Below are 14,907 nucleotides of genomic sequence, written 5' to 3'. Positions count from 1 at the left end.
CTTGGACAAGACTTCAAACTGTATTTAAGTGGTGTGCGACTCGATAACCGAAAGGTTTTTTCGTGTACCAGCTCCTAGGACCAAAAATTTTGAGCGCTTTTTTTTTGTCGTTCAATAAACAATTTAAGATAATGATTATTTTGTATAAAAATATAACAAGTTTAAAAACAATTAAATTACCCACATAAAATACAAATTAATTCATCGATTGTAAAAGAATTTTTTTTTGGACAGTTTAAGTTTTTTTTTATTCAAACAATATTCAACATTTTTTCAACCTAATATCCTTGATATGTTAAATGTGAAAGAGCTTCAGTTTGTTGACCGTTTCTTAAAGCATAAATACTAGAAAAACACTGTAGTTGATATTGAATAAGTCAACAAACCACTATTTTTGATGTTTGTTTGTTTGCATATTATTACTACAAATGTAACTTGATATGAAAAATTTGACTAAATATGTATACAAACAAAAGTGTTTGCTTTACCGTTTTTTCAGAAGAGGTATATATGCATACATACCTGAAAATTAGCTATCTTATTATCGTATTTTCAATACTGATTTAGCATAAAATATGAAAAAGTATGTTGACGCTGTACAATATAAATAAATGAGATAAGTAAATAGGTTTAGTAAGTTCAATTTTATGACAACGATGAATTAAATAAGTAATCAAATAATGCGAATTAACAACATGCTTAATTATAAAAAAATATAAATCTTGTAGATAGGTTAGATTTAGTATAAACTACAATTATTTATAATGATCGACGTAACTAAAACTTATCTTATAACTTTTTTTTTTAATTGATTTTTTTTTTCACGAAATCTAAAAAAAAATTGATATGATAAAAATATAAAGTGTTTCTCTGAAAAGATCAATGTATTTAAATACACTTATTGAGCAAGGTTCAACTCAAACTATTGAACGCAGTCTTAACTTACAGCAACAAAAAAAGCAAATAACAAATACACACTGCATTATATAATTAACTAAACTATTGTATTATAACAAAGTGTTTTCGATAACAGTTCTACTCTAGTATGAAATTTTTGGATTTTAACATCAAGTCCTGTCTCGCTTCTTTGATAATATATAGAAGGTTCGCATTTATAACCTCCATTTTGGTTGTTTTGTTGTGCTACAACATCAGATCATCAAGAATCGAAAACAGAAGAAGCATTCAAGATACTGGCTTCGATCCAATAGAAGCTGAAGCTTCCTTAAGAAATCACAGTAAAAAGTTTGAACAAAGAATTGAAAAAGTAACTGATGGAGTTTACGTTGCAATTGGATATGCACTTTCAAATATGATCTTTCTGGAAGGTTTTTGTGATAAGTATTGAATATACATAAGAATTTAATAATTTTTTATCTATTTTTTAAAATACTTTCCTTTTGATCGATAATTAGTTACAGCAGAAATAAGTAGGTTTAAAAACTTTAGGTACTTAGGTATAAACTAAAAATTGTTTTATTTTTCAGCCTTATATTTTATTTATTAAGTAAAGTAATTTGTTAAATATAAAAAAACAAACTTTATTTATTTTATTAGAATAAAATTAAGTAACTACTTTGTAAGCTGAATTATAGAAAAACTAACTTAAGTAACTTTTACTTGTTAAACAGATTTTCTAAAGCCTATTTTAAAAGGTAAAATGTTTTTAACAACTCTTAGATTAATTTAAAATAAATTTTAAACTAACAAATATCTGTTGTTTACTAAACAGCGGAGTTTTTGCGATGACAAATTCTATCTCATAGCTTATAATAAAAATTTTAAGAAAAAGCGCTATATTAAAAAGAATATAAAAAAAAAAGGATTTAAAAACTTTAATGTTTTTTTTTTTCCATAAAATTAGTAAATAACTATCAAAAGATCAAATCATTTTGTGATTAGTACTGAATTTATAAATAATGCAAATTAAGTGCTCTTCTTTTAAATAAGTTTAAGCCTTGTAAATAAAGTTCTAAAAAAAACATTAGAGCGATTATTTATGAATAAAACAAATATATCTTAATTTAACTGGTTTATAAAATAAAAAATGTATATTGTTTGAAGTCTAAATAATATAGTATAATATTTTTTAAACCCTTTCGTTTTGTGTAAACTTAATTCTAATATTTTTTTAAAAGTTTATTACTGAAAAGTTTGAGTAGTTACCTTTTGTTCTGTATTATATGTATATATAGTATAACTGTACACGCAGGTCAAGACGGGATTGTAATTGTGGATACAACTGAGAGTTGCGATGTAGCTCGGTACTTGTTTTCACAATTTCAAGAGAAGTTTTCAAAAAAACCTCTTAAGGCAATCATTTTAACTCACTTCCATACTGGTTTGTTTCAACTCATAAATACAAAACTTTTTTATGAGATTTTTGTAGTGTTTTTAAATAGTTAAAACAACTAAAAAACATCTAAAATACTATGCTGTATACAAGCGGTTCTTAACCTTTTTTGTTATATTTTACTTTTTTAAGGAAAGTAATCATCAAATTACCCCTAATAAAGAACAATTTAACTAGTTTTGACGAAATAAAAGTTTTTAATTTAAATAGATTTCTTGAACCTTAAGCTTATATACAAAAAAGTTTAAAATAATTAAAGCGTTTATTATACTAAAAAATGCAGCTAAATACTAAATTATAAAGGGAAAATACAACTAATAAACATTATTTAACATAACTTGTAAACAAGAAAATTTACCCCCCAAAACAAAGTATAGTTTATTGAACGACAAAAAAAAAGCGCTTAAAATATTTGGTCCGAGGACCTGGTGCACAAAAAAACCTTTCGGTTATCGAGTCGCACACCACGGGTACCTTTTAACGTCTTGTCCAGGACAAAGGAATTTAGCCCTAGGGGTTAAGAATCACTGTTGTATACTGACTTTAAATGATCCTTAATTTTTTTTAATCTAATGATAAATTTAAAACTATTTTTTTAAATTGAACTTAAGATATTAAGTTTTCAAATGTAATATACTTAATTAATCAAAAAACTACAACTTTTTTTTAAACCAGTGATTGTTTACAAACTGTAAATTTTTAAGATGTTTATAATTTAATTTTAAAAGTAATAAACAAGTATTTTATCCAATTGTTTTTACATAATAAAAATGTTTTAAACAAAATAAAGTAGTGGTTTAAAATGAATTAAAAGTAGTAACTTTTAGAGTCATCTGATAAATATTAAATAAATATTTGTACTTATAAGAAATTACTATAGTGAACTGTTACCTTAAATAAGTTAACTTATTTCAACTATGCTTACTCTTTTTTTCAGAGGTAGTTACTAAATCTATAATATATAACTTTAAGAATAATATGTTTTTTAGAAAATTTTAATGTTTTAATTATTAGTGGTATTATTTTTGTAAAAGATATATCAATTTTACGTAGATTGAATAAATGCTCAGGACTTAATTACAAAGTAATTTTCAAGTCATGTGTCTTGAAAAACTTTTTGTAAATAACAAATTGTTATTAAATTATGGATACTTTAATTTTGTGTAAAGAAAAACAAATCAAAATGTAAAAGAGTAACCTTTTTAATTTAGTTATTTTAAACTCTGAAATGAATTATTGTTAGTAGATTGTATTTTATTAATGGAACAATTACATTTTTCATCTATTTATTGACAAACAGATCATATACGTGGATCACAGGCTTTGCTTGAAGACCATCCAGAAAGTTTAATTGAAGTATATGCTCATTCAACACTAAAGTCTGAAAGCAAAAAATATGGTAATTTTATATATTTAGACAGAACTTTGCTTATAATTTGTGATACTTAAAAAAATTCTTCAAAGTTTGTAGCAGTTTAATCTAGGCTACTTTTTTTTTAGTTTTATAGTCTATAAGTATACATCAAAAAAAATGAAAAATAAAAACGAAACTAAATCGAATAATGTATAAATACTAGTAATCTTTATTTTTGTATTTAAGAGTTAATTTGCTATTTTGATACCAACTTCGTGAGCAATAAACTTTTGTTAACTTTCAATTCTACTCATTCATATAAATAATGTTCAAAATAGAAAATCTTTTTGAGTTGTTTAATTTACAAAGTACAATAAATTTTAATGGATAACCAAACAACTCATACGCTTCAGAAATTTTTGTTTTTGTTTTTTAATTTTTAGGTAGCAGCAAACTCAATATAAAAACTACTAGCTTTGACTATTTATAAATTTTTAATAAATCAAAAATTTAATAGGTCATTTAGGACCTTCAAATTACCCAAGAGTAGTAAGACAATTCGGAAGAATACTTGAAAAACAAACACAAAACGTTAACAGTGGTATAGGTCCGTTTCTTGAGAGTCCTTCAAACCCGACTATCGTAGTTATAGAGCCAACTAAAACTTTTGACAAAAAGCTCTCTGTGTCTATTGCAGGTTTAGTATTATAAAGTACTAAATATTGAAAATATTTACAGAAAAACATTCATAAATTTAAAAAATCAAACTTTACATGTATTAAAAATTTACAGATAACCCCTAATTAAGATCTAAAACAAACTAGTATTTGTTTATTTAATTTTTGATTGTTTGTTACAAATTGTTGAATTTGGATTTTGGTTTTGAAATTAACAACTTTTTAAACAACAAAAAATCTAAGTTTAAAAATGTTATCAACAAATAAAACACTAAAGTAGTTTTTTTTTAAAACTATCAATTTTAATGAAGTGACTTTACCTTTTTGTGTCTAAATAAATGTATCTTAATAAAAAATTGAAAGTTTCAAAGTGTATGTTTTAATTTAAACTTTTAATTTAGCAGTATCATTTTCCATACTACTTTGAACATTTTAATTATATGGATATCACAATGAATTTAGAAAAATTGTAAGTTTTTGTTTCAGGACTAAAAATTGAGTTGTATCATACTCCAGGAGAAACAAACGATGCAATTTCTATATGGCTACCTGAGCAAGGCGTATTGTTACCAGGCGACAACATATACGAATCATTTCCAAACATATACACGATAAGAGGCTCTCCCGCGAGAAACGCTCACCAGTGGTACTCAAGCTTAGACTTCATTATTTCTTTGAATTCAAAATACATGATTCCATCTCACACTAGTCCTTTAGTAGGAGAAAACTACATTAGAGAAACTTTAAAAACTTACAGAGATGCAATACAGTTCGTTCATGATCAAACTGTTAGACAAATGAATAATGTTCTGGGCATAGACGAAATTGTTCCACTTGTAAAGCTTCCGGCTCATATGCAAGATCACCGTTTCTTACAAGAGTTTTACGGAACAGTTGAATGGTCAGTACGCGGGATTTATGACTCATACATTGGATGGTTTGATGGTGATCCTGTAAACTTATATCCTATAAGCAAAAGCGAAAGAGCAAAAAGGCTGGCAGATTTAATGTTGCGAAAAGATAATGATGGTTTAGACGGTTTTGAATTAATGCTCAGATACGCTAACGAAAGCATCAAAAAGTCAGTAGAAAATTTGAAAACAAACAAACTACCACTTAATCAAGAACTTCAATGGGCTTTTGAGCTTATTTCGCACGCTAAAATGACTTGTAACAACTGCATGAAAGCGAAAACAGCATACATAGATATACTTCTCAGAATAGCAGGGATCATGAAAAATGCCAACGCTCGAAACTACTACTTGACCTGTGCGAATGAACTAAAACGTGGTATAACTATACAAGTCACAAAAACAGACTTGAAAAGAATGGTGGACACTATGCCAGTTGAAGCTTTCATGTCTGCTATTCCTTACAAAGTAAAATATGAAAAGCTAAATTGTGATGAAAATATAAAAGTAGTGTTTACTTTTATTGATATAAAAGAAAGTTTTGTTTATGAGTTGCGCAATTGTATCATTATCTACACGGCCAATCAAAAAGTTTTACCAAATAACTACGATGCTCACTTTAAAACCACGACAACTACATGGTATGCTATACTTAAAGATGAAACAAGTTCTGTCAGCGCGTATGCTTCGGGTGATGTAAAAATAGATGGAGCACTTTGGGCTTTTAAAAAATTTATGAGCTCATTAGATTTTTGAACAACTACAAAAACAATGTTAATAAGGATGCCTTTGTTTGACTTAAAATTAATAGAACTTTCTATAAGATGTAAAAGATAAAAAACAAACACTTAAAAAATCAATGTGTGTTTATATAACAAAAAGCTCGTCTGCCTATATGGAGTAAATTATTCAGTAAATTTACGGCATAAATCAATTTTTAAAACTCATTTTGTATTAGCTAATGGATTTAAAATAAAACTACTGTAATTTTAACAAATAAAAGAACACAGTTTAAAATTAAACTATCATTTTAAGCAAAATTATATACCACCATTTAAAATATTTACCTTTTGTTTTTTTTCTATCGTGTTTATTAAACTTACTAATTTAGACTTCATTTTTTAAAAATCTTTGTTAAAATAAATTGCTAATTTCCCTTGTTATAACAAAAAAACTTATACTTATTATGTTTTGAACAAGTTTGCTACTTACTAAGCGCGTCGCGTGGAGTGTGGCATTGAAGCAGATGCTCCACCAAAAAAAATCAAAATCCATACAGTAATAAAACCAACCTTTTAAGTTTATTACTTTTTAAATAAAACTTTGTTTACAAATAGTTTTTTTAGTTGTATATTTTTTTATATATCTTATCGAACTAGTTTTAAAATGTATGAAAACTAAGGAGTTTTTTAGATACTTATAAATTTTCCGCACCCCGTAACAAAAATACAACGTGACGCCACTGCTATCAACTATACAGTACACATAGATTTGCTTGTAGTAATTTACAGTCGATACGTTAAAAATAAGTAGAAGGGAAGTACATTAGTTCTTTGCGAATCTTATTTGAGTTTCAAGAACTTCAATCGGCTTTTGAGCTTATTTCGCACGCTAAAATGACTTGTAACAACTGTATGAAAGCGTAAATAGCATACATAGATAGAACAAGAACAACTACACTATAGTTTTAGTATAGTCAGTTAATTAAAAACTGTTACAGTTTATGCTTAAACTTTAATTATATATGCAAAATAAATTGAACAATACATTTGAGTGTTCATGCAAGGAGTTAAAATGTAACTGTAAAATATAATTATTATACAAATAAGTACTTATTTTCTTTTTAAAAGATCAACTAGTCAAAAGCTTTTGACTTGATTAAGTAAACGCTAAGTGTTTGAATTATATTTTATAAGTATTCACTCCTAAGAGTTGTCAAAATGCTAATAGTTGTTATGCCATTGAGCATTAAAGCGTATAAACTTTTGTTTGTTTTAAGTTAATAACTTCATGCTTGGCTTAATAAGTCACTGCCTTTTCACAAGTATGCTTACTCTACCATCTAAATGTAGTAAACAAACCTATTTTATAATGTACACAAGCTTTACTCTGTTATTAAATTTCTTTTAAAACGAGGATGTATGGATAATAGTGGGAGTTAACATTTTAAAGAAAAACTAAGATAAACATCTGAATAGAAAAAATATTCAAATAATCAATCGCTTTTTAGCAAAACTACCAACGGGGCTAGCTCTCTCAACGAAATGAATTAACATGTAAATAATTAGAAAAAAATCCTAGTCTGTAATTTACACTAAATGTATTTATCTTATTATTAACAACTACAATTTAATAAGTGGGCTTAGAAAAACTGACACAAGAGTTATGTTGCATAAAAATAGATATCTACCGGATCTAAGATGCGGATCCGGCCAGAACCAGCCATTTTTTGCTTGAACCCGGATTTGGACGGTTCCTAATTTTTTAAAAAGATCTAGAACTGAATCCGGCCGGTTTCTAGCTGAGATTTGGCCGAATCCAGTTAGTTTGGAAAGTTTTCCGCGATCAGCTTCTTTCAGTTTATATACTTATATTATTGTATTTTGAATAGGAACCGTTCACTTGCAACCCAATCAAATCCCACCAAATCAATTCCCACCGAATCAATTCCAACCCAGTCAATTTCCACCCGATCAATTCCACCATGAACATTTCCAACCGGAATCAGTTCGAACTGAAATCAATTTCAAATAAAATTACTTTCAACCTTATTATATGTTATAGTCAAATGATTAATTTACGCATTAATTCTAATCCGTAAAATTTTTGAACGTGTAAAGTTTATGAGAAATATTAATTTTAATTTTAAGTTCATTTCTATATACAGCAACCTGCCAACTAGGTACGAAATGTTAGTATGGTACGCACTTTTTAGTCTAAAAATGCTATGTTCAACATGTTTACTTAAAAAAAAAGGTAGTAATACAAAAGTAGTATATTTTTAAAAAATATGTTGTATAAAACTTAATTAAATTAAAACTAATTGAACCAGAAAATAAGTTATGAACTTACATTTTTTAGATCAAATCAAGTGTTTAAAACAAACATATTACAGTTTATTTAACGAAAAGTGCAATTTAAATTTACATACGCCATGATTAAAATATTGAAACAAAAAACACTTAAAAAGTTGTACAAATTTTAAATAAACGAAAGAAGGTTATTATTGCAATAGACATTTAAATTTCTAATGATTAAAACACTAAGATTTAATAAAACTTGTATAAAAAATATATTAAGAATGCAATTTACATTTACTTACCTCATGATTGCAGCATAAACGTAAAAACAAATAAAAAAGAAAGTTTTTCTTTGGATAAACACAATTTTATAATAGTATGATCGAAGTTTTGATAAATCTCTATTTGTTTAAAATTAGTAAATAATTATATATACTATGTAAATTATTAACGTTTAAGAAAATATAAGATAGTTTAACAAACTTTATGGGTTTAATATAAATATAAATACATATACTAAATAAACACTTAAGACTCTAATAAATTTGCGGCAAATATGTTTTGTTTTTATGATGAAAGTCTTTGTTTTGTGGGATTTTGCTTTAGTAATAAGTTTTAAATTTTAGTGGCTTTTAAAATATTTGTATTAGGCTTAACAAAACTAAAGACCAAAATTTCTTAGGTACCCACTGTCGATTTGGTACGCCTACGTACGTTTGTGCAGTGTTGAAAGTGCGAACCTAGTTGGCAGATTATTGTATTTTTAATTAAAAATTTTATTTTAGTTTATTTAAATTCTATTTTTCAATCAAAGAGTTTTCTTTGAAAACGTTTCATAATTATTAAATATTTTTCAAACTACTTATGACAAGTATAGGTATTAATTAAATTAATTTTTATATCTTTTATCTTCGATAAGTTGTACTCAACCGCAGGGCTCTGTTTAGACTGGTTTGCTGGAGTCTCTGCAACCCTGAAAAAAAAGACGGTTTTTTAATAACTAAAAACGTTATTTACTCATATTTAATTGCTTAACAGATTTGCTTGTTTTTTCTTTTCAAAATTGTAAATGTTGATAAAACGAGTATTAAAAATGCTTTAACAATATATAAGATTAGAAGTAAACTAATATCATCAGTTAAAATAATTAAAAAAAATAAAACAGATAAATCAAAGATGCTATCAAAACAGATAAAACAGTTGTTAAAATGATAAAATATTTCAGGGAAATGATAGATAATAGATTAAACTGGTCAGAAAACATTAAAAGAATAAAGAGCATACTTGTTAAAACAAAATGCTAAATTTACAATTTGTGTACTTAATATTTTAAAGATGACAATTAAAGTTCTCAACTTAAATACAAGGAGAATGATCAATAATAAATTTCAAATTTTATTAACAATACAATGTTTCACTTGCTTGAAAAACTAGTCAAATGAGATCGTCAGTTGAATAAAATTTTATTCAAATAAAATCTTATATAATTATATTCTACTTAAATAAGATTTTATTCAACTGAAGATCTCGTTTGATTAGTTTTAAGCGAGTGAAACATTGTATTGTTAATAAAATTTAAAGATTATAACTAAATTTACAAATTAGGAAATTAAGTGTGAAGTTTTAACTTTAACAAACAAAAAGGCAAACGTTTATTAGGTACTTAGCTTTCAGATGGTATAACATATATATAATTTTTGTAACACTGGTAGATAGTATTTTATTAAAGGCAAATTGTATTTTCATAAAAACAAGTTTGTTTTTAAACTACAAAAGTCTATACATAATTTAAATTTCACTTTTTATAATTCAAATAAGGTACGGTTTGTTGTCTTGGAGGCAGAAATTATATAATTAACCTTAATGAAGTCAACGTTCTGTAGGTTTTAAAGCTTTAAAACTCATCCGGAAACACAGAGCAATTATATAATATATCTGCTACTTACTAAAAGAAGTTAGAGTTAGAGTCATAAAATTTTAGGACTTACAACTTTAAATGAAAATATCCATATCAATAGTACTAACAATAGTGTAGATTATAATAATCAACGTATAACTAGAAGTATTTCTAAAATGATAAAAGAAAACTTAGAACAAGTAAGTGATAATAGCGCTAAAAGTATAAGTAAAATGCATAACAATAAAACTATAAATAAATATTCAAAACCAACTAACCCTAATAGTAATAAGTTAAGTAATATGCCTAAAACATGTAATTGCCGTAAACTAAAAAAAGATAACTGCCCATTAAAAGGTAATTGTTTAATTTAAAATGTAATTTATAAAGTTAAAGTTGAAAGTAAGGGCCCAGATAAAATTTATGTCGGAAGTACAGCAGGTAGTTTCAAGGATAGATATGCTAATCATAAACATACTTTTAAAAATATAAATAAAAAACAAAGCACGCGTTTATCGGATTATGTCTGGAGCTTTTTTCACAGGTACGGTAAAAGGCCAAACATGGAGTGGAGTATTGTTTCAAAGATCAAACATGCATCCAACGGAGTAAGTAGAATTTGCCCAACTTGCAATACAGAAAGAGCAGTAATTGCAGCAGAAGATAAAGACCTACTTCTGAATAAGCGGCAAGATTTATCGAATATCTGTCCCCATAACCGACGATTCTACTTTAAATAACTCTGTCTATTTATGTACTAATTTATTTCACAAAACTCACATATACTTGCAAGTTTAATACTTCATGTTTTTAAGCTGTATAAATTATTGAACAATTTGTTAAAATTATTATGACGTAACATTTCTGCACAACTCAATTTAACTTTCATTTTTAAAACCTGCCTATTCTTAGAGCTTTTTGAGGTTAGTGCCTACTTTTATTAAATTTGTTTTTTTTGTAGACAATTTTATAATTTTATGCTTTTATCCCAAACTTTGTTTTTAAACCATAAAGTCCATTTATAGTTACTACCTAGATAAATACTATACATAATTATACATGCTTTTTTCTGCTTTTTTTCTAATGTGTGTTAACATTTTATAGACTCCGTAGATCTGTTCTTAAATTTATTTGAGAGCAGTGAAACGCCGTTAGTTGAAATAAAGTTTTAGCACAAGAACATCTGTTGTATACATTCCGATAAGCTTAGCTTATCAGGATCTCCAGGATTTAACGCCTTATAACGTTACATCTTGTAAATATTATTTATTAATTTATTTACTTTTGTATATGTAAAGTAAACATTAACAGTTGCTAAAGAAGTTACAGTTCATCTTAAAATTTGAACTTTTATAAACATAAGTATAATGCAAAGCTTAAGATAATTAAATTAATAAAGTTCGTTATTTTTTAAAGCGTTGTTATATTTAATTAGTTTTTTTATACGTCATAAAAGGTACAAAATTTAAGTTTAGTCGTAAAAGTAGCTTGAAATCTAACATTTAAACGTAAATAAAAAAAACTTCATAAAAGTAATTATTTCAAAACGTTCGTTTTCCTAGCGTTAAAATACAATATTTAGAATATAAATGATATAATTAAAAATCGCTACAAACAAAGAGATAAAAGATGACATAATAAATAACAGTAATTACTAATTATCTATTTAAACTAGAACTTTTTAATAATAAATATATATTTTAAGGACTTTAAAAAAGTATCTTTAAAAGCTAAAAAGTACCTCGCGAGTCAGTTTGCCGATTCGTTGTTTATCAAAAGGTTAAACTCCTGTTCGGGAGTAAAAAATGGATTGTTTTAATAAAAAAAAAACACAAAGTGTGAGTGTTCTAAAGCATTACATTACTAAATTATTTATTTGAAAAAAAAATCAAAGGATTTAGTTGGTAAAAATCTTCATCCAGAAGTCACGGGAATCAAAGTGGTAAAAAAATAGTTTAAAACTTTGATCAATTACGCTTTATTTTGCGTAGCCTAACTTTCATCAAAAATGTAACAAAAAGTATAAAGACAAACTTGTAGAACACCATTTATTTAGTCATCAACAGTTTTTAAAGTAATCTGAAATCTCATAAAAGAATCGGTAAAAATTGTTTCATAACCAACACAATTATAATCATATATTTCCTAAATTAAAAGATTACCAAAAAAAAAAAAATATTTTTTCTTAAAGTTTTTTATACTCTACAAACAGAATTAAGTTAAAAGAAACTTTATTCATACAAGCACATGGCAGTACTAACATTATAAAAGAATGTTACTTGATAATATTAACAATTGTAACTGATAATTATGTACAATAAAATCCGTTGAAATGAAAATTATTCAAATCAACACGGCTGAACATTGTATGAAATCAATAAATAGTAATTTATTATAAAAATTTTTATTTTTTAATCAAATTTCATGAAGTTTTTAATTTAAGTAAATTATAATCCATCAATTAGCTTTAGATTTTCTTACAATAATTTTAAACTAAATTTCGCAAAAAAAAACTATTTTGGTAGTAAATGTAATACACACCTTAATAAATATTTGTAAATTCTAAAACTTCATTGTGTAGCAACAATATCAGTGTCAAATAACTAAATAGATTTAAAACAACGACTGCAAAATTATTGAAACTTATAAATAAATAAAAACATCGAAAATTGGTCTAATAATGCAAGGATGGCCTATTTTATTAACTATTCAGTCAAGGTACTGTCAACTTTGCAGCTTTTCACAAACACATCAATAACATCGTTGCAATTGTTTATTCTTTTCCAGACCTTGTACCTATGAGTTGGTTTAAACACGTGACTTATTTGTTGGCCGACACGGCAAATTCTGTCCATGAAACGCTGCTTGTCGGCGAGTTGACTGGCCACATCGCTCTTTCGGTAGGCAAGAAGTTCTTGTGCCTCTTCTATTGAATCTTCTACTGTCAACGAGACGAGACAATCAGCAAACCTTACCTGTGACAAAAAATACTGTTGTTTCAAGTGCAAAACAGTTTAAAGTTTAATTAGAATCAAGAACTAGGTCTATACTGTAAATACTTAATTTCAAAGTTATTGATTTAGAAGTATTTAAAATAAACAAATAAAACTATCAAAATAATTTTATTATTTGCAAGATAACGTTAAATATATGTTTATTTATATTATACTTGAAATTTAAATAAATTTCTCCCTAAATATATATCTTAATATTAGTTTGCATAATAAAATCTTGAACGAATAAATGTATCATTTCTTTAACTAGTAGTTGAGATCTCTTTATTTGTTTTTTTTTTAAATCAAAACAAATACTACTAAATATATATTTAAGAAACTTAAACTTTCAAATAATTTTCTTAACACATTTAAACAAATTTTACTCTTAAAATAACTTTTGATAATTAAAATTAATATATACACTTGATTGATTTATAAACTTTGAAAATAAACTTTGTAAACAATTGCTTAAAGACTTAGAGATTTATAATTCAGTATAGAGGTTAATCATTCACTTTAAAAAAAGCTTCTAAAAACGAACCAAAAATATTTGAAATTTTACACCACAAGAAATAATTCAATAAGAGCCTCTTATAAGAGCTAAATTCAAATTATGATATTGTAGAAAAACAACATGGACTCATAAAAACAATAAAAAATCTTATAAAAAATTTACAAACCTTTGTTGCTATTTTTACACTGTAGCTATGGCTTAAATCAGTATTAAAAGTTCTGTTAACTAATGTCTCATTGCAACAACGGCGGTTTTCCAGGTAGGTGTGATGTATAGAATAAGGACGTTCAAAACAACATGCAGTTCTTGCCACTTGATCACTATCGCTTGTATTATATTCTGATGAACCACTGCTACCCGATTCACTGGGTTCATTCGATTCTTCATCTGATGAGGATTGCTTAGATATTGAGTTCTTATCTTCAGATCTGCAACTTCTAGAGTACATGCCTCCTATGTCTGCGTAATCGAAGTCCTGTACGGGCGATCCAAACATTTCGTCAAGTTGTTGGAAAGAAGTGGACCTTTCCAAATCTTCATCATCAGTCCATTCATCAAAAGGTTCTTCTTCCGAGGATTCAGCTGGATAAAGCCGGTTGCCTGACTGCTTGATGAAAAAATCCTCCTCCGTGTCAATAAAGTGTTGAGACATACTAGCAAACGATGTAATCTTTGTAATCTAATAATTTTCCTAATAGAGCTGATAACTTTTGTAGATTTTGTAGGTGACTTTTTTAAAGTAAGCACTAATAACATTTCATAAATCTGAAAAAAAAATTACTCAATAATTCATACCGTAAATTTTATTTAATTTTCTTTTTGCAACAGAACAAAAATATGTATATAAAAATTATAGTACATATAAATTTAAGTTTTACACAAATTATAAAACAAGATTACAAAAAAACCAACAAAAGAAATGCATTGTTTTCAAAAGGTTTTTTTTTAATTTTTTATGATAATCTTACGTGTTGCCAAGCTAAACATTATTTGGAAAGCAATTTCATTGAAAAAATGTTTAATAAAAATAAATAAACTGTTGTACCAAGTAATTCTAAGCAAAAAACAAGAGATGAATTTTTTTAATCATTATCAAGACTAAAAAAGAATGTATTACTATTCAAACTGATAATCTTAAAGTATAAAAACATACATTTAAAACTAAAAAAATGTACACATAAAGTA

General features: G+C 26.2%; 2 protein-coding genes across 2 annotated transcripts; one reads left to right on the top strand and one right to left on the bottom strand.

The window, feature by feature from the left end:
• Positions 1–1,045: 1,045 nt before the first annotated feature.
• LOC145837451 (linear primary-alkylsulfatase-like) lies at positions 1,046–6,051 on the top strand. Its single transcript, XM_082945118.1, has 5 exons — positions 1,046–1,328; positions 2,213–2,341; positions 3,654–3,752; positions 4,225–4,404; positions 4,871–6,051. The coding sequence occupies exons 1-5, from the start codon at positions 1,046–1,048 to the stop codon at positions 6,049–6,051; spliced, it is 1,872 nt and encodes a 623-aa protein (XP_082801244.1).
• A 6,407-nt stretch (positions 6,052–12,458) lies between these two features.
• Positions 12,459–14,483, bottom strand: LOC145844549 (uncharacterized). The gene is made up of 2 exons (XM_082951950.1): positions 13,889–14,483; positions 12,459–13,187 (listed from the first exon to the last, which is right to left on the bottom strand). Exons 1-2 carry the CDS (start codon positions 14,372–14,374, stop codon positions 12,918–12,920), a joined length of 756 nt encoding a protein of 251 aa, XP_082808076.1. The 5' UTR covers positions 14,375–14,483; the 3' UTR covers positions 12,459–12,917.
• Positions 14,484–14,907: the final 424 nt, after the last annotated feature.

Source organism: Thalia democratica, chromosome 1 (genome assembly GCF_965202585.1).
Source record: "Thalia democratica chromosome 1, ktThaDemo2.hap1.1, whole genome shotgun sequence".
Classification (NCBI taxonomy): domain Eukaryota; kingdom Metazoa; phylum Chordata; class Thaliacea; order Salpida; family Salpidae; genus Thalia; species Thalia democratica.
The sequence above is the reverse complement of the archived record's forward strand: the minus strand, read 5'-3'. Positions and strand labels throughout refer to the sequence as shown.